Below are 20886 nucleotides of genomic sequence, written 5' to 3'. Positions count from 1 at the left end.
GACCGATTTTGGCTTAGAAATTCAATCTGCCTCCTTATTAATTCTTAGTAAGGCTCTGGAGGAGACAGGGGATGCAAAATCATAATTCTGTGCTGCATCAGAATTTTAAAGTGCCATCAGTTTCTTTTCCTTCTTTTTTTTTAATTAAACCATTTTTCATGCTTCCCTTTTTTGTTCTCCTCATTAATTTGATTTTGTTCCCATTTTTTGTTTAATTTCTTTCTTTTCAAGGTTACATTTATCCTATTTCAACTGAGCAGAGAACCCAGAATGAATATGGATTTTCTTGTAAGTTTAACATTTGATTTTACATTCCTGGATGCTAATTTGATGCTGTTCCCTGGGTCAAGCCTCACTGTTGTGCCAGCTCTGTGTGACTAGGCAAAGAGGGACCTGTTCGGCGGAGTAAGTGGCGTGCTGCTTGGCGACAGCAGCCGCAGTGTTTCGCTGTCAGCGGGTTGACACAGAACGATAACGGCCCTCATGCACGAGGGAAATGGGAGAAGATACTGCCTCCGAGACAGAAACTGGAGAGAATGAGCCCTCCTCTCATTAAAATTTCCTTAGCGAATGAAAGAAATGTGGTGGAGGGGTAACTTTTCTTTGAGCTGGAACTCAGAGATCTGCTTCCTGAACTGCTGAGGGAAAAAAAAAAAAAAGTGGTGTTTCGGGGCTGGTACACTGAAGGTCTGATAGCTAGGAGCTTGATCAGAGACGGATCAGTCCCTTTCGACATCTGCCAGCTCTCTCTCACCCCTGCGCTGGAGGGCAGCCTGCCTTAAATGGCTAGAAGGCAGGGAGCAAAAAAGTAAAATAAAAATTATTTCACGTGTTTGAAACTTAACAAAAATGGGGTATTAAAAAAGTGTGATTTGGTTTTGCACTTTCTTTTTTCATTACTCTATCTCTAAAACTGGGATTCTTCACTGTATAGAAACACATCAAATTTTGGTCATATATTCAGACCTTTTGGAAAAAAATGTCTAGTGGATAATGATGCTAGAGATTAGCCTGGAATTAGTGCCAAAGATACGGTATAAGCAGCTAGTAGAAATATCATAGCCATTTTCTCACAAGACAGCTCTAATAAATCTGGGTTCCTTTTCGTAAATTACCACATTATTTCTTGTGCTTGCTTCGACTTTTATCCAAATACGGATGTGTTAATGCCAGTGATGAGAATTCAGTGGTTGATTCTGTGCTTTGCTAGATTTATTTTTTTTTCAAGAGAATGGATGGAAGGGAGAAAAGGCTCAGTGCATTATAGTTCAAAAAAAGCAAAGTCAAAGATATATCCTGGTATTTCAGACATTCCATAGAAAATGGACTTTTGGGGAGGTTTTGACTTTTTTTTTTAATTTAAAAAATAAGGCTCCTGAAGTTTAAAAACCACAACATTTTTTTGTTATCAGATGAACCACTAAATACCAATATTATGACACTATGTCACTAAGATGTACTATTTTATTTCATAGGGTGAATTTGCTTCATGAGACTAAGTCTATAACATGTATTATGCTTAGTAGTTCAAAGCCTTTGGTACTAGATAGATGAACAAGTAGATAGGGAAAGAGTTAGAACACAAGTTAAAGAGAAATAAAAGATCATTTTCCATCAAAAGGGCATAGACCTGTTATATAGCTTTGGAAATGGATTTTAAATTAACCTATAAAAAAGGCAGTAAATATCTGCGGGAAACGAGAATAATAAGAATGTGTTTTCTTGAAAGTCCATTTGAGGAGCACATTTCTTCAAGGTTCCTGGCCTCTCTCCCTCTAGCTGCTCCTGACTCAGATGATGTTGCTCTCTACGTCGGGATCGTCATAGCCGTGATCGTGTGCCTGGCTATTTCCGTGGTTGTGGCCCTCTTTGTGTATCGCAAGAACCACCGTGACTTTGAGTCAGATATTATCGACTCCTCGGCATTAAATGGGGGATTTCAACCTGTTAACATCAAGGCTGCAAGGCAAGGTTAGTTGTCTTTTCACTCCATGTCGGCCAATTCGGGGAGATGCTATAAGGTTATGGTCTCTTGGGCTGCATGAATGATATTGGCTGGATGCTTGTTGGCACTTCATAAAAAGGAGAAAGATTATATCCATTTGTTTCTGATGGTCAAGTGCTCAAAACCCACGTTGGCGTTTTTCAGATGTGCTCGAGAGCATAAAGCAGAGGAATTTAACTTCTGAAGAGATAGCATGAATGCGAGAGTGAAACACAGAGACATTTATGGAAATACAGCTCCAGTTCAAATTTAAATCAAAGGCAAAGCTCTGACAGAAACAACGGAGGCAGGATTCATCACAGGAGTGATATTACAGTACAGTAATTCTATCACATCTTCCTCCCCGTTGTTTCACTAATAGCCTTTTTTACTGTGCCCTGTCTCTACAGGCATAAATAGTAGTTTAAGAAGTACTGTACTCTCAATAGACAATGTAGAAGAAGTTGCAGTAGAACATCATTTAATAATGAGCATTTTTATCACTGGTGCATAACAGCTTGATTATTTCCACACTTCATTTGCCAGAAAAAGAAACACTGTAAAGTTAGTGCTGGCTTTTTCAAGACCCATGTTTAGGCTGTAGATTTCCTCTTTTTTTCCCAATATGCATGCAAAAAGAATAAATCAAAGTAAGAGTTAAGATGACAGGAGAGTTGTCATGTGGAAGATTAGCAGAATTATCATTTTCTTTGCTGGGGATACTTTTCAAACAAATCTCCAAAAAGTGTGTGATGCAGGTACTAATCCCCCACTGTGGGGAGTCGTGGGCACGAAGACTTCATAGGTCAATTCTGCCTTTTATTTCAGGAATGCTGTCATTAGGCCAATTAGGTAAATTGGTTAATGATTCTCACTTAGCATTTAGGGAGGGGATATTAGTTAATAAAACTAGATCTACTGAGTATGGAAAACGTCTTGCCCTGAAGCTAAGCATGTCATACTGGAAATCTGAGTGCGGCCTGGAAAAATAATCTCAGTGAAAAATCCTTAGAGGAGAAACGTGCTGTAATTTTGTATGACAATTAGATTCCATAGTGGCTGGGGCAGTACAAGTCTTGTGAGTTTGCTAGAGAGGTGCATGGAAAAGGAGACCAAGGTCAGTCTGCAAGGACCTTGTGCATCTTAACCTTTGGTATGAAATGCAGAATGCAAACCCGAATTGTTACCCAGAAGAAAGTCACCAGAACAGAGAAGTAATATGATTCTTCCTTCTCATCTCCAATGCAGACCTCCTGGCAGTACCACCAGACCTCACTTCTGCTGCAGCCATGTACAGGGGTCCTGTTTACGCCCTGCATGATGTCTCTGATAAAATCCCAATGACCAATTCTCCGATCCTGGACCCGCTGCCCAACCTGAAAATCAAGGTTTACAACACCTCTGGCGCAGTCACTCCCCAGGATGACCTCTCTGACTTCTCCTCCAAGCTGTCCCCGCAGATTACACAGTCTCTGCTGGAGAATGAAACCCTGAACATGAAAAACCAGAGCCTTGCTCGGCAAACAGACCCATCGTGCACCGCATTTGGGACCTTCAACTCTTTAGGAGGTCATCTAGTAATTCCCAATTCAGGTAAGTGCTAGCCATGTTGGCTTAAAGGCTCAGTTGTTTTGTGTTTTTAAGTGGAATTAGCTTGCTTTTATGGAGGGTTCACTCCTGGGACTCTGCCTTTTCTTTGTTCAGAACAAACAGATGGGTTATTTTCCCCCCATTCAGGTCTACCAAAGTACTTCAAACAGTCTTTTTCCAAAGTCCTGTCCACCTTTTAAACAGAATGTTGCAGGGCTCTTAGCCACTCTCTGAGACGTGCGAGGCTTCAGAGCTTCCCTGTGTGAAATGCGATTCATCATCCTTGACCTTTTGCTTTCATGCAGCTCTAGAAAAGGGACTCCAACCCTTTTCACCTTGTAATCACACATAAAAAGGACAAATTAATTAAAAAACAAATCAGTTGTTCCACTTCCAATTCATTGCAGACTGTGTGGTATTGAAGCAGGACAGCAGAATACTAATTTTTGGAAGGCTTTTTTCCTGCACACATGACATATCCAAGGAAAATAAGGCCCAGGTGTGTTTTTTCATATTTCTGTCCTCATTGTATTTATTATTGACTTCTTTTACAACTAGGAAAGAGAGGGACCGAGCATTGAGTGCCTTCTGATGTAGTTGCAAAGTGCTGCTCAGTTTCTTTCATATGGTACGAGGCCAGGCTGCCAGCCCCCTTTCAAGCCACCCAGGCACCGGGAGGCGGTTTCAGAGCATCCAGGGAGCTCCTAGGCAGCCTTGGGAGAGCTCAGCTCTCGCAGTTGTTTAGGAGAACCATACTGCTGTTTGGTTCCTAAATGAAGGGCTGGCATTCAAAGGAAGTTCAGCATCTAGATGTTCCCATGGGTTTGGCATGAAGAGCAACATTAACATCTAAAGCGGGGTCGAATCAAGTGCATAAAACACTGGATGCGGGGAATACGCAGGCTACACAGTGGTCAGGAGTCTCCCTGCCTGGTTTCTCTGGAGCTCTGAGTCCAGGTAGGAACACAGTGCATGCGAGACACAGCTCACAACTACCTGACATTAATAGCTCAAGGTTTCACAGCACCTCCGTCTTCCCCTTTTACATTATGTGGTCAGCTCTCGGCCATTTTACAGCACGGTGCCCTGCCCGAGGAGATGGTGCCTACCCTTGTCTCCAGCTTCTTTGCTGGATCTTTTCTTTTTTGTTGATGTTACGGAGAAAGCAAAACAACTAGGTGGCCCAGGACCTAGGTGGTTTGGTCCTTTTGGGACACAGCCCCACACCACCCAGGAAGCAGCCAAAAGTGGTCGGTGAGCAATAGCCCTCCTCTCTGAGCTACCAGGGAACAGGGGGCAAAACCAGCTATCAAATTTTAGATCCTGCGTCAAAGCTGAGCTACTTAAAGAAATCTGGTGCTGACTGCTGAGGAATGTTGAAAATTCATGCTGTATGATCCTGGATTTCACGTTTCTCTAAGTAGCAGCTGAAGGTAGATATTAATACTCGGTTTTCTTATGCTGTGGTGGTGCATGTTGTCAGCAAAATCTATTAGTCACATTTAGTTCACATATATTAATATAAATTTGTAAAGAAAAATTATGGTTATTTACTGCTGTAATCCCTTCCAAATGATTAAAATAAATTCTGTAAAATGTATCAGTCTTTCTACCACTACCATGTGTGCTCCGTGCTGCTTCTAGATATGTGTATATCCTTCTAATAACATGATCAAAGCCCTTCATTTACACTGCGCCTGCCCTGTTACAGCTGAGAACATGCACAGGTGAGGTTGTAACAGGCCTGTAAAGAAGCAAGTGTCAGGAGGCATTCATGGCAAAGGCTTTCCTAGCTAATCCCTCCCCTTCAAAGCCAGGTATGGGACTGAGCCCCTGTACACCAACACATGGGAGGTCTCCAACGTAACCAAACCACATATGCTGAAGAAAAGAGACAGGGCCATGCAAGGTTTCTATAAAGCCTCTCTTATGCATATGCATATATGTAAATAATCTGCCTGTAGGTTTGTTTTCAGCTACGTAGTAATAACCGTATTATAATCCCTGCCGCTGATTCCCAGGTAGTCCACATCTGCAAAGGCAGCTGGCTGAGACGTGTCCGGCAGAGTCAAATAGTTGGTTCATGTGCCGTTTTTGTCGTGTAACAACAGGACATTTCTGAAATGGCAGTAACATAAGAACAGTGTTTTGTAATCAAGTGTGCAGGTAACCACCACTGAAAAGGGCACTGAGCGTATTTCCCCGCATTATTTTCAAGGTTGGATACCTGAATTTTGAGCCACTTTACGGGACTAGGCACATTGAAAATACCAAGAAGCCCAATTCTGTCTCCCTGATAGTCTAATTAGAAGTCGAGTGCATTTAAAGACAGGATGCCAGTCGCAGAAGCCATCTTTCAGGAAACAACTAGTTCTTGTTGCTTCCTGGGATGGTGCTCCACTGCCTTCCTTTTCTGATTTTAATTAAGTAGGAATCGCCTAGGGAGAGATGTCCTGTTACAGCTGTTGGAAATTTTAGTCAGTGGTGTTCGTTTTTCCATCATTTTACAAGGTAAGCAGCAGCATAACCATCTGGCTGCTCTTTAAATAAAATAAAAGGGAGGCAAATCGTCTTCTCCACGCCTGTGTTTCAGTGCGGAGGTACAAGAGGAATAAGAACAGAGCAGCTGACCGCTGGAGGCACCACAGCTGCAGTAAATACTTTTTCTGACGAGTTGCTGAGGTCATGTAGAGCCTGCTGGTGAGGTTGGGTGAAAGTCTAGCATCGCAGGCTTCATCTTCTGCCTCTCCTGTCTCTCCTCTTCACAGGCCCACTTGCCTCTCTTTTCACCATTTTATCTTGTGTGTTTCTTCTGTTCTGCAGGAGTGAGCTTGCTGATCCCAGCGGGGGCCGTTCCACAAGGGAGAGTCTATGAAATGTATGTGACAGTTCACAGGAAGGAGAACATGAGGTAAAAGACTGCCTTTATTTGCTTGTGCATTAACGGAAGGAGAAAATGTACTACTAAAGACCTGTAGTAATATGCTTATGCAAAGCCGACCGCCCTGAAGCGATTTGCTGACTTGGAGCTGAACGCGAGCAAAGCCGAGGATAAGCTTTGCCACAAAACCAGCTCAGACTTCTGCTTTTCTAACCAAGAGCTGCACTCTGCGGCAAGCCCTCAGGCTGGGGGGATGCCGAATCATAGCCAGAAGAGAGGAAAATGTACCAGTGTGAGTCTGGTGCGGCAGAGAAGGTGTGAGGTAACCGCTTAATAAAGACCCGTGCTGCAAATGAGCACCTGGCTTGGAAAAATCTCCTCTCCTATTATAATGAAGGTGAATTGTTATTTTACCCTTCACGGACTTTGCTAGTCCATGCAGGGAAGAGGATGGAGCCAAAGTTTTTGGTGTCCTCCCCACCTCCTCTCTCTGGGGTAGAATAAGCAAGTAGTTGTCTCGCTTAGCCCCAGGCACTGCACGCCGAGGGCCACCCAGGGCCCGTGGTGGGATGACCCCTGTTTTCCTCACCTGTTATCTGCATGTGTGGCCAGCTCATATTCTAGATCTTAATGTCTAGTGAGTGATGGGGCAGCCGTGCAACAAAAAAAGAGTTTCCCAAAACGCCAAGATAACATTTGAAGCAGTTTAGGAAAACCTAATGAAGAGAAAGGTGGGATCTTAGTCTGCAGAATGGACTCGTGTGCACAAAGGCTGAATGGCAAATGTGAATCTAAGCAATCATTACACGGTACTTTGCCTCTTTCCCCTCCTCATAGCTAGATACATTTTTTGGCTCAGCCCCTTAATGGCTTTTATTATGTGCTAAGCCACAGCTGTTTATACACTGTGTGATATTGAACACTATTCTTTAGCGTGGTAGTCTTTCACCCATGCTAAAATAATCTGCTTAAAGAAAAAATAAGTAACCCTTCCACCCACCCTTTTTGCATACATTATTCATCGCCTACTCTTTGAAAATAGCTAATTGCAGCTACAGAAGAAGTATCTCTGTTCGTATCTAGTATTGATTGTATTCCTATTACTTCTGGCTGTGCTTTAAAGACACTTATAAACAGCATTGAAGAAGGACTCTTTCCTGCAGAAGGAAAAAAATTAAAATCAGGGGGCATCCCCTGTTATTCAGCTTGCCTCCAAATCTTCCTTTCTAAAATATCTAATTCTTCCAAAAAATTGTATTTCATTCCCAAGAGGAGCTATACGTACAATTATTTTCTTTCCAGCCAGTTATGGAGGGAATCCCTGCCTCCTTCTTCATGCAGCTGTGGACAACCAATGTCACATGCTAGTCTGATTCATTTTCTTCGAGGGTCATAAAGCCTCTTCTGCGTCCTTTGTGATAGCTGTTCCTCAGCAGGTCACACAGGGGATCGAAGGATAGGTTAACCTCGATTGGGAAAAGCGTGCTTGGAGCTGTGCTCTGCCAAACTGAGCAAGTGTGCTGAAGTACGCCTGCAGAAGTGAATGGAAAGGTGGGAATCCTCACTTGCAGTGAAGACTTTGAGAAGTGATTTCTTTCCCTAGGAGGGGAGAGGAGAGAGCGGGCTGCCTTGTCCGTCGGGGCAACGGGGCTCATTCCATTGTGGTGTTAATCGCTTCCTGGGCACACAGACCTCAGCTGCTTATTTGATTTATGGCAGCTTTTGAGCCCAGCTCCAGCATGCCGTGCTCTTCATGCCCGAGGAAGCCAACCACTTCTAGGAGCGTATCAGGTGTTGTTTAGATCACTCAGAACCGAATAGTCACCCAAAAGGGCTTAAACACTGCAGGACTGTAACATCCTCCCCTGTTACTCGCTCCCTTTCCCCAGGTGCCCAGGAGCAGAAAGGGGAGGGTGGCACCCAGCACCCAGCTGTAATGGTCTCCTGCTGCAGGACTGTGTTACCAGACGCTTCACGTTCTGTAGCAGAGCTGCAGCTCGGTCAAAGCCTCTTTTTCTGACTGCGTGGGCCACAGATGTTGCTTCATGTAATTGGAGTCATATGGGCACCAGAAGTTTGTGTGCAGCGTAATTATTTTTTAAATCCACTGCTGCACTCTTACAGCACTCCAGCAGAGAGTGATAGTCCACAGTAAGGACTAGCTGCAGACATTTGCTTTTGTGGCCAAGCGGTAACTGGAACGTGTTCAATAAACCCTGTGAGACTCTATATTTATTTTCATGTGCACTGTGTAAATGTGTATGGGTTGAAGAGTCCTGTCATGTGTTGATGTAGTTTGGAAGGGGACATATAGAAACTATAAAATGGGTGTTATTATCAGAAATGAAGGCAGGCTCTCTTTTCTTGATATACAGCCACCACTGAGGTGAGAACGTGGTCCCCGTAGCGCTACCCTAAATAGAACCAGTGCAGCAACAGAGAGGCTCACCATTGCAGCTTGCGTATCTCCAGCAACTTAAGATTTAGCTCACACTGTGTAGAAATATGAAACGACTTCTGAACAGTCAAGTTGAAACAGGAAATCTGTTATCCCTCTAAGTCCTTTTCTTTTCCTTCCTTTGTTTTCCTAATACATTTCCCCGGTTAGTCTGAAATCTGTAGTACAGAAATTTGAGAGACTTCACAACCCAGTAATGTCACTCTTTGTGTTGCCTTGCAGATTGGTTAGGAGAGCTTTCCGAGACACTCTATTTGTGCCATTTCATAGCCATCAAAGCATGTGAGAGCAGGAGGGTCACCCTAAAAGCATTATCCTTCTGCGGTGAACTGGGGTTCTGATGGCTTGCAGTAAACACCACTTGGAGGCAGTTGTTTTCTCTTAAGTGTGTTAGCGTGCTTGTGGCACAGTAGGTTTTTGCTTTTCCCAGACTAATACGCCAGCAGGCTGGTTTTCCTGCTCCTGCACTGCAAGCTCATCCTCATTCTGCCTGTCATTCAGGGCAGGATGGATGGCAAGCAGCTGCCAGGCTCTGATCCCTGGCTGGCGTGTTGACCTCGTGGAGAGGTCCGTGTGCTTTATGAAGCGGCTATGGTGGGGAAAAAGATATCTATGTATATAATGTGTCTGTGTGTTTGTACACACTATATGCATGTATATAGAGAGAGATCTATGGATATATATAAAACTGAAAAAATGACAAGCCTAGGAGAATACTTTACAACTATCAGACAGGCTTCTGTCTTGAAGCTCATTGGGTTTTTCAGTGGTGATCAGATGCTCTCTCCCTTAGCCTGGGGAAGTATCGCCGACTTTGAGATTTGCAAGAAGGGGTGCCGACCTGAGTTGTGGTTTCACCTATAAAATAAGCACATTGTTGTGACCAGAATCTGGCAAGAGCCTGTTCCCATGAGCATCTGTGAGAGCCTACATCTTACACGATTAAGGATTAAATACCACAAGTATAAACCTCCAACCTTGAGGATTTTCTTGACTGCCTCAGGCTAAAAAACAAATTTAGCTGTGAGCTAAATTAGTGGAGCTGTGTGCTTCTTTTGGGAACATCTGGCGCTGGTCAGTGCTAGACAGGGTCTGGGCCTTGATGGACCACTGCTTTGATCTCGTATGGCAGTTCCCGGGTTCCTGCGTGAACCCCTGCCGAGCTTGCACAGCTTTAGGTGGAGCTACTCTTGCATGCTCTAATCAGAGGGAAGAACTGCACTAAATAACGCACAGTGAAGGACACTCGTATATAATCCATCACACGGGAGATGATACAAATGAGACTGGATGTCCCCATGCCCACAAAATGTGACAACCCTGAAACACGCAGTGCTCCTGAAGATCTTGGTGGAAGACACACATAAATTGTGCAATTTACAAATTAGCTACCTTAAAAGAGAGAATAGTCAGGTGAGCCTTGTCGGGATTTGGATCAGTGGCTTCGCAGTCTATGTATAGACTTTATATTAAAGTCACGCAGCTGATCAATGAGTTTGATCCAAGGAGCAATGTTGCCTTTTTCACCAGTAAACTCTAAGCTTAGTGATGTGAAATAAAAGAAATTGAAGTCTTCCACATCTCGTTTCTCCATCTTCCTTCTGTATCTCAGTTGCATAAACAAAATTACTTTGCAGCTCCAGAAGACAATTTCATGAAGTGTCAGTCATTATAATGGAAAAATTCAAAATAAAAAGACTAGAACATGAGCAAAAGGGGAGGAAGACTTTTCAGATCATTTTCCTTCTAAAGACAGACTAGCAGAAGAGCCGGGTGAATCAAGAATATTGTTTGAAACTTAAGAAGGAAAACGTATTAAAAATAAAGCCCCAGCAATGAAAGGAGAAATAAAATGTCTTCCGTCTGACTTTTGGCTAAGCTGTATAGAAGGGTTGCCATCTGTTGCTATGAGTTAGCCATTCCTCTCTCCCTGCTCCATCCTGTGCTTCCTGAGCTGCTGTGATTGCCTGTAACATCTATGCACGGTGCCAGGGAGCGCAACGTAGCCCACTGAGGAGCAGAGATTTCTCTAGTTGTGCTCACATCTGCTGTCTGACAGCTACCTTAATGAGTATGGTCTGGCTTATTACAGGGAGACGGTTTCGAATGAGTAATCCCATTAAAGACACAAATTTGATTGTGAAGGGACCAGATATAGTGTATAAAAGTTTGTTTGCTTTTAAATAAAAGGTGACTGTTCTTGATAAGCGGTGCGGGATGGGACAACAACTAAAAATATCTGAAGACCTTTCAGTTACGATTAGTGCCTTTTAATAGCAATGCTGAACAGGGGATTAGTCTCAGCCAGGTTTTTGTAAAACAAAAACATCTCTTTTGCCTGCAGAGAAGTGACTTTGGAGTCATACTAGCACAGCTGAATGCCCAGTCCCATCTAATAAGTCATCCCAAGTCTACTGCAAGCCTGAAGTGAAGCACTTGTGGATGGGGTTTTGGGGGGTTTGGGGTTCTTTTTTGGGTAACAGCCTAAAAGAAGGTTCTGGCCCACAGTTTTGAAGACGTCTGCTCAAAGGCCTTTCTGCTTTAGAGGAGATAAGCCCGTTAGTCTATATACTCCCCTGTGCCTGTGTTTGTGCTGGATCTCCTGTGATCTATAACACAGAAATCGCGATACTCAATTACAACATGGGCTCGGCTTTGCTGGTGCTGCATTACCTGCTCCAGGAGAAGGTAGAAAACTGCTCATAATGAATGACTACACAATAACCTGTCTTCAGGGGAATTTGTTGTTTACTAATCCCATCAATTAGTGTTGGGTTTATGCCTTGAAGCAGAAAGATTAATATCTCCTGTATAATATATCTTGTCTACTGCATCTGTTTTGTTCTCATTAGCTATAGTAAGGCGTAATCCTTTTGTTTTAAAATGGAAATTAGAAACAGTGAGAAATAAGAAAGGATCTGTCAAGAGATTTTTGTTCCTTTTTCCTGTCAGTTTTCACAGGGCACCTCTCTGCTGTATGTGCCATTGCATGGTTTAGCCTCATTCATTCCTCCAGATTTCAGGTGTTTATTTCTGAGATCTCGCTGTGGTCCCTGAACACCGTGCTACCTGCAGTCACGTTAAAGCTGGATAGGAAAGGGAATATCGCCTCAGCATGCTTTGACATGCCTTGTCCCATACAGCCCCAGAAATCAGATTTGCTTTTTACCACTGTTTCACATAACAAGTTGATGCCTGCTGTGTTGCAGTAAGCTCACCTGAGATCTTTTTCACTTTTATTGCTTTTCTTTGCCACTGAATAACTGTGTTTGTAACTTGTTTTGCTCTGGAAGCGTGAGCTGCGGTACAATTAATAGGATTTTATTTCCTACCCATATTTTTACCTTCTGTGGATCTTTTGCATTATTTTCTGGCTCTCATTGTTACTTGCAATAATTCCTTATTTCATGTTATCTGTAAATTTAATGATGGTGTTTGTATTTGCATTGCCTTGTACATTGTGAGTAGAAATCCTGGCCTTGCAGTACTCAGGGAGAGGTTTCACAGTAGGGTTGGAAGGGACCTCTGGAGATCATCTAGTCCAACCCCCCTGCCAGAGCAGGGTCACCTAGAGCAGGTTGCACAGGAACGCGTCCAGGCAGGTTTTGAATGTCTCCAGAGATGGAGACTCCACCACCTCTCTGGGCAGCCTGTGCCAGGGCTCTGCCACCCTCAAAGTAAAGAAGTTTCTCCTCATGTTTAAGTGGAATTTCCTGTGCTCAAGTTTGTGCCCATTACCTCTTGTCCTGTCCCCGGGCACCACTGAAAAGAGCCTGGCCCCATCCTTCTAATGCCCACCCTTTAAGTATTTATAAGCATTGATAAGGTCCCCCTCAGCCATCTTTTTTCCAGACTGAAGAGACCCAAATCCCTCAGCCTTTCTTCATAAGAGAGGTGTTCCAGTCCCCTAGTCATCTTGGTAGCTCTCTGCTGCACCCTCTCCAGCAGTTCCCTGTCCTTCTTGAACCGGGGAGCCCAGAACTGGACACAGTACTCCAGGTGCGGCCTCACCAAGGCAGAGCAGAGGGGGAGGATGATCTCCCTCGACCTGCTGGCCACACTCGGCTTGATGCACCCCAGGATGCCATTGGCCTTTTTGACCACAAGGGCACATTGCTGGCTCATGGTCATCCTGTTGTCCACCAGACTCCCAGGTCTCTTTCCACTGAGCTGCTCTCCAGCAGGTCAGCCCCCAACCTGTACTGGTGCACGGGGTTATTCCTCCCCAGGTGCAGCACCCTACGCTTGCCCTTGTTGAATTTCATAAGGTTCCTCTTTGCCCAACTCTCCAACCTGTCCAGGTCTCTCTGTATGGTGGCACAGCCTTCCTGTGTGTTTAGCATTGACCTCAATAGAGGTGGGTTTTCACCAGTTCAATGACACTGACCCTTGTTTCACACCACTCAAAAACAACCTCCCGACTTGGTGTTCTGCATCCTTTTTTATCCTAGTGCTAATCGGACATAAAATGTTGTGGTGCAGAATCACGCCCTCCATGAGAGTCCTAAAATTTAATAGCTAACAAAATTTTGTCACGGAGCAGTGACTAAACTTAATTTTACTTTGAGACAAGTTTAGGCTGTATGATTCATCAGAATCGTATTATTTTAATGACCTTTTGGCTTTTTTTTAACCGCATGCATCAGTGCTCAGATTCTTGTTGATTTTAACACATTTTTCACCTAAAAGACACTGTATGAATTTTTTTACAGCAATCATGGTATATTCCCTCCTGTATTCTTTTTGACTGCTGGTTTTGTAATTCAGTCCAAAAAGCTATGATAACTTGTATTTCCTTCCTTCCTTCCTTCCTTCCTTCCTTCCTTCCTTCCTTCCTTCCTTCCTTCCTTCCTTCCTTCCTTCCTTCCCTCCTTCCCTCCTTCCCTCCTTCCCTCCCTCCTTCCCTCCTTCCCTCCTTCCTTCCTTCCTTCCTTCCTTTCCTTCCTTCTCTCCCTCCTTCCCTCCTTCCTTCCCTCCTTCCTTCCTTCCCTCCTTCCTTCCTTCCTTCCTTCCTTCCTTCCTTCCTTCCTTCCTTCCTTCCTTCCTTCCTTCCTTCCTTCCTTCCTTCCTTCCTTCCTTCCTTCTTTCTTTCTTTCTTTCTTTCCTCATGGGTCAGTAATCTTTTAGATGAAGTTAGATTAACCAGATAATTAAGTCTGTAACTTGTCATATCTGTAGCTTTCCAGACAAATATAGTAATTCTGAAAGATCTTTCTCATAAGACATGCTGGGTTTTGGATTTTCTTGAATTAGATTCTAGGAGAGCATTCAAATATCCATTAATGCACAAGGTAGGTGACCATTACAGACAGCTACCACGTTGTGAGTGTTTTTTAAGCTTCTTGTTGTTTCTTATGAAAAAAAGAAAGAATTAAATGAGTCTGAAAAAGAAGCAACATTTTAGTCAAAAATTGCCCAGTGATTTATTCAGCTGAGTGTTGCAAGAGAGTCATCTCTGATCTTCTTAATCTGAATCCAGAGACCCCTGCAGGACACAAGAGAAGCTGGACTAGGTACTCTCTCTGCTAGTGTTTAATTTCTTTTGTGTACTGCTTGTTAAGCTAAAATAACCGGCATAATACATGATAGCTGTCCAGATTGTTATATTTTACATCTTTTTTGAAAGGCAGCTATCACAGCTGTTTATTTCTAGTCCATGGCTTTTCAGAAACAATTGTTAAGTCATTTAGTAAACTCATCAGTTAATTTCCACAGATGCATATCATCTGGATTTACTGATTTGCATAGATTTAAATTTTGCCATGCCAGACCTCTTTTTTTTTTCTCAAATGTTATAAAAACCTCCCACAACATTTGTAGCAGCAAGAGACTCTTTTCAAAAGTGCCTTCGTCCCACTTTGAAAAAGGATTTCTCAGAAGTTTGTCTTTATTTTTCTGTGGGATTAATGGATTATTCAAGGAGAATTAAGGTGGGCAAAATTAGAATATGCCTGTGGACATCTCTTTGCAATAGCCAGAATAGGTGTAATGAATTGGGTATCAAAAGAGCTTCTGTCCTGATTTGGCCTCCTTGAAAATGTTATCTAAGCTTACAGGTACTTTTTTTTTGCTCTTTCTTTTGGCAAAGGCAAAGAATAAACAGTATTTAAACAGTAGACATAAAGAGTATTTAATGTTGTCTCAACTGATTCCACTAAGACCGATACAGATGTAAGTACAAGTATTTGTAAATGCAACAAGGGGTTGAACCCTCAGCCGGAGCAGAAGATGGGAGGTCCTGTGGGCAGGTCTGGAGTTTAAGCGGAGATCACATGGAACACTTTTAATTTCCTGCTTGCTGGTTTCTGGATCATGAATTTGTCCTCTGTATTATTCAGGGAGGCAGTTGATGAGGCGCATTCAGCTGTATTTGTCATACACCAGATGTCGGGATAGTTAAAGTCACTCATGCTTCCTCTGATTTTAAGCTCCTCAGCAGTTGGTCTGGGATAGTTTACCCACGCGCACACATGCACACGCATGGGCACACACGCACACGCTTGTTTACAAACTACAGCGTACGCAATGTATCCTACGTATTTATATGATTCCCCATATCACCCATTCCTCGTGACTGGCCACAGGTGCGCGCTGGGCAATACCGATGTTTATCTGAACAGCTCTGGGTCATCACTAGAAATCTCAGGCTTCGCGAGTGTGTGTTGCCCTCTGCGCTATTCCTTACCATCCCTTTGCCCTTTGTCTCCTGCCACCAGTGACACCTGCTCCCCGCAGGCGTATTTGCAAAAGCCATTCTAGCAGATCTGAATGCGTTTTAAGTAAAAGGGAGTACCAGCAGGTTTGGCGGTGGCTCTGAACCCAAACTGCACGTCTCAGATGTGCTGTATACCACTTAACGAGGTTTCAGACATGCTCATTAGATCATTCTCTTCCTTTGTTCTTCAATTTTCTCTGCCCAGACAGTAAATAATTCTCACACATGGTGCTTACAAGAGCCACTGCTCATTTTTGTATGCTGCTAAAACAACTGCCAAATGCGGCAGTGACCACATTTCGGCAGTGGGTGAAGTGAAGCCTCTGCAGATGGTCTGCAAGGAGCCTTACGAGAGGGGGGCGCTCAGCAAGTGTGGTCTATAATTTGCTGCAATCTAAACCTATATTTTGACAAATGGGTGATATTTGGCAAAAAAAAACCCGCAACAGTTGGGGATTTGGGAAAAGAAAAAAAACACAAACAAAGAAACCCCTCCATTCTTTGTTGCACAATCTTTTAATTTTATGAGAAGGATGTTTTTATTTTCCATACCCGAATGTATTTTTTTGCCTTTTTCAACTCACTTAACCTGTCCCTCTTTCTGTCCCGTTTTCAGGCCACCTGTAGAAGACAGCCAAACCCTGCTGACGCCGGTGGTGAGCTGCGGCCCGCCAGGAGCCCTGCTGACCCGGCCTGTCATTTTAACCATGCACCACTGCGCAGAGCCCAACACGGAGGACTGGCAGATCCAGCTGAAGCACCAGGCTGCCCAGGGGCCGTGGGAGGTGAGGCTCCGGAGCTCCAGCCTGAGCACTGGCTGCAGGCAGGGCTCTCTGCTAATCCTTCAGCTGCCTTTCCAAACCAGGATGCCTGTATCTCAGGTTTTCCGTGTGAGGTGCATGGCTGCTGCAGGCAGGCAGATGTCCACCAGGTATCTAAGCTGCCCAGTGCCTATACAGAGATGCTGTCTTGGGGCAGTTTGGTGCCTCCTAGTTCTGGATATTTTCCATGAAATAGCCTCCATTGCAGGATCGTGACATTTGAGGTTTTGGTCATGGCAGGATATTGTGCCGAAGCCATGGGGAGAGAAGGAAGAAAAAAGGCAAAATGAAAAACAATGGCTGAAAGTAATTTCTGACTCGATTCTAGAAATAAGATAAATGGTTTTTTTTACGGAGTAGTTTGAACTCCCCTGGTTTATAGTCTCTTTTCGAGAAAGTGAAAATAATGCTTCAAATTAACTCCTGCTTCAGCATCAAGACATCGGGCAGCATAGTACTATTTATAGGCCTTATTTTTCTTTTCTTTTGCCCTCCTAAGATGTTGGTAGAGCATCACTTTGATTCAGTTCATGCAGCCGGGATCCAACTCTGCACCCTGTTCCCTGGGGAGCTGCACCAGTGTTGCTGGGCAGTGCCGGCTTGGTGGGAGCCTGGCTGGTTCCTTGCCAGCGGTGCAGCAGGAGGATGTCCTGGGGCAGGGTGGCAGAAGGGTCTTCCGCTGTAACTGGAGCATAAAGTGATGCTTTCAGCAAGGCTGGGCTGTCCTGGCAGAGCCTTCCTCTCCAGCTCTGTGTTCCTGGTACCTGCTGCCACCAGTTTGGTCTCACATAATTAATTGGGCAAGGGCACCTTCTCCTACCGGTAGGTTTAATGAGGGCAGGGTGGTTTTTGAAGGCAGTTGGGCTGACAGCAACAAGAGCTCTGTGTCCGGCATTGCCTTCTAAAGACTCTTGCTGTTGTCCCCTGCCTGTGGCACCAGCTCTTTCTCACGCTGGGAAGGAGCATGCAGCAGACACGGGTCTGTCTCGCCAGATAATCTGCACCCCACCAGCCTGACTCTTGGCACTGCACATATGTTCCTTATTTGTGTCTGTGCGTTACTGGCGCCTCTTCATTTTCTGCCCTGTCCTCCTGCCCTTGACAGAGCGGTTGCTCCACCGGCTGTGCACATGCTCTGGTGCCAGCCCAGCATCCACAGCATCCACAGCCATCACACTGCCATCTTCTTCCTCCACTCAATTCTGGAGCAGCTCCTCCAAACTGAGCCCCACACGTGCACACACATGTGCATGCACACGTGCATACATGCACACCCCTGCAGCATCGCTCGGGGCCAGCCCCTCCTGCCAGAGCCAGTTGCTGCCGTGGCTGCAGGGGAGCTGCAATCAGCGCTCCAGCACTTTGCCCTCCAGAAGGATTGTGCCACCCCTGCACGCCTGGCACGTTTGCCTTTCCTGAGTCTAGGGGGCCCAAGCTTAATGACGGATTTCAACTGAGCCCACGCTGCACAGCGTCCAGATGTGTAGGAGGTGCCGCAGACCTGCCGGCAGCAGGGGTGAAACAGCTGAGTTGTGCCGAGCATCCTGTGGCGCCTGGTGGCTTTGCAAGAAGCAGCCGTCATCCACTGCTGCCTGTTCGCTTCTGCTTTCTCTCAAAGCACCTTGTGTTGCATGCAGGATATTACACGCAGGGTCGAATGGAGAAATTAGCAGGGCAGCTGTTTTCCTTTACGCACAAGGTTGGGAGATTGTCTGCGTTCGGGTTGTATCTAATTTTTTTCTTCACCCTGCAGTCTCGTCACGGAGGATTACTCCAACGAAGCAGCAGGTGATATTTCATGTAGATGTGGCATTTGGCCATCATGGAGGTTACTTCACCTTCCTTGGGTCTTTGTAACTCCTTATTGTCATGCTTAGGAAGTGAAGCGCAGTTATTTCTTCAACATGCCTGCAACTACTGATGTTAAATCATGGTCAATGAATGATTAGATCTGTAATACCTTTTCCATAAAGTATTGGTGATATTTTCATTATTTACCTAACTCTGCCCAGGGCTTTAAAAGCTGCTGCAGGGCCCAGAGGAAGGAATTACAAGTCTTAGGGGAGTGAGGATAGGAGGAGGTTTCTACCACCATCATCACCCCAGAGAAACCACCCCCTCGCTGTGCCTACGCAGGAGAAAAGCTCGAAGCAGGAATTTTAAACCTTGATTAATCTAAGGTGCAAACATCAAGGACTTCGTGCACCATCCAGGCTTGAAAGGGGCATTGCTGTCTCAAAGGAAAGCAGCTCTGAGGGGTTGGGAGCTCTAACTTGGCCTCTTTCTCCCTTAGGATGTGGTGGTGGTTGGGGAGGAAAACTTTACCACTCCGTGCTATATCCAGCTGGACCCAGAGGCCTGCCATATCCTGACAGAAACCCTCAGCACGTATGCCTTGGTGGGACAGTCAATCACCAAAGCAGCAGCCAAACGTCTCAAACTGGCCATCTTTGGACCGCTGTCCTGCTCTTCGCTGGAGTACAGCATCCGGGTCTACTGCCTCGATGACACGCAGGATGCGCTTAAGGTGGTTGTTGCTCTCTTGCTTTCCCTCTCCTGCTCCCTGGGTTATTTTTCTGATAAGAAGAGTTTTACAACAAGCTGCTGTTTTATAATTTAACCCCTACATGCTACAAATTGTCCTTTGCGTAGGGATCTCACACTGTTTTCCACCCACCCGTCTTTTTTCCTTTGTTTACCTGTATCATATCCTGAATCCTAAGATTTTTGCATTATTAAAAGCCCATAAGGTACACGGGGCTTCATTCGTTATTCATGTATTTTTAATGCTAAGTGCCAGCTCCCCAGAGATGGTGAAACATATAAATGCTTCTTTGTAAATAGTTGATAATGATAAAAGAAGCTTCTGGGCTGTTAATCACTGCCTGCTTTCATACTGCTTTATTACACCTCTTCGCGTGCAGTTTTTTGTGTTGGGAATTCACAACTAAAATAAACCAAAGCTGTTGCTATCTCTAACTGTATAACCTTACTCGCACTGTGTAATTCTGGCATGCACACAAACACGCACTCGCTACATACAGATGAGCAGACAGATAACCATACTTGCTATTTCTGTCTATAAATAACTGTATTTATACAGATGGTATCTCTAATAGATGCACTCATGAAATATGTAGCTCCAACCGCACATGTAAGAATGGAGGTTATTAAAAGGTGGGGTTTTTTTCTTTAATCGTAGCCAGTGCAACTTCCCAAATGCCTCTTTGCAGCAAAACGAGTTGAAAGCCTGGCTCTAAGCAGAGTCATCCTGGTGCTGTATATGCTTTTTGCTTCCTCAGCTCCGCGTGGGAATTATTGGGATTCAGACCCGCATGCGCTGGCTGGGAGGCGTTCGTGTTTGTCAGAGCAGTGACTTCCATCACTGCAAATGGCACGCTCCGGTTTCCTCCCCAGTACTGTCTGATACCAGGGCTTTGCTGGGGGGGATACCCTTTCCCTCCCTGTAAGAAAGGCAGTAAAGTAGAAGGGTTGAAGCAGGCGCATCGTGACTTCAGCATGGTTTCATCTGTGCAGGGCCTGGGAGCTTGGCCTCTGTCAATGCGGTGCTGTTGTCAGGCTTTTAGAAACAATTATTGTCCCCAGTCTGACTTCCCTTTTGGTTTTCCTCTTTAAAAAAACGTGACAAGGATCTTTCATAATGATCGAGCTTCAAAAGTCCTGATGGTTTTATGCCTGTGCTGCGTAATAAAATTTTCCACGGGTGCGTCAAGGCCTGAGGTAATAATAAGTGAGTCGGAGGGGCCTCGGACAGACAGCTAATGCAGTCAGGGCCGGGGGAATCCAATTAGGTGTTACTCAGGAGCTGTCGTTTTGTTTCTAATAGACTGTGGGGAGAGCTGTGAGGTAAAGTTAATGCGATTCAGTGCGATAGCAGAAGGGGTCAGGAGAGGCTCTGAGCAACACGCAGGGACCATCTTCCACCCGAGAAGCTGCAGACGGCGTTTGGGAGGGCAGCCGGACAGTCCTTGGGCTTCTGCTGCAGGTAGACCCCAAAGCGAGCTTGTAATTTGGTGAGGAGAATGAGCAAAGTCAGGTGGCCACCATCCCACTCGTACCTACTGCTTTTTTACAGCAAACTCTGTGCGTTTTAATTTTCTTCTTTTTTTGGCACATCGACCCCCAGGCCGGAAGGCCACCCACGGGGTCCAAGACCCAGCTGGCTGGTGGTTTTCGGGAGGCCAAGCACACGTACTCGCTGGCCACAAACTCTTACGGATGGATCAATTGCGCTTCTCTGGAAACGAAAGGTCTGGGGAAGGACAAGGCTTAAGAAAAATGAACGTAGTAAACAAACCAGCCCTGTGCGACAGTGTTGTGTAGACTCCAACTATGACTATTTAGAAAGAAAAAAAAAAAGGTTGGGGTGTTTGCTGCCTGCTTTCACAACAGCTGGCACCGCTGCAGCCCCGGCCA

At 44.9% G+C, this 20886-nt stretch overlaps 1 protein-coding gene across 2 annotated transcripts in view; it reads left to right on the top strand.

The window, feature by feature from the left end:
* UNC5C (unc-5 netrin receptor C) overlaps positions 1-20886 on the top strand; it is a 264208-nt gene that overhangs the window by 231058 nt on the left and 12264 nt on the right. Inside the window, exons 8-13 of one of the 2 annotated variants that reach the window (XM_054203569.1) lie at positions 232-288; positions 1780-1971; positions 3233-3577; positions 6398-6485; positions 16245-16413; positions 18743-18976. In XM_054203569.1, the coding sequence (XP_054059544.1) occupies positions 232-288; positions 1780-1971; positions 3233-3577; positions 6398-6485; positions 16245-16413; positions 18743-18976 (1085 nt within the window). The remainder of the gene's footprint in view (positions 1-231; positions 289-1779; positions 1972-3232; positions 3578-6397; positions 6486-16244; positions 16414-18742; positions 18977-20886) is intronic. The other variant, XM_054203570.1, reaches the window with a different exon arrangement.

This window comes from Rissa tridactyla, chromosome 5, assembly GCF_028500815.1.
Source record: "Rissa tridactyla isolate bRisTri1 chromosome 5, bRisTri1.patW.cur.20221130, whole genome shotgun sequence".
NCBI lineage: Eukaryota > Metazoa > Chordata > Aves > Charadriiformes > Laridae > Rissa > Rissa tridactyla.
The sequence above is the reverse complement of the archived record's forward strand: the minus strand, read 5'-3'. Positions and strand labels throughout refer to the sequence as shown.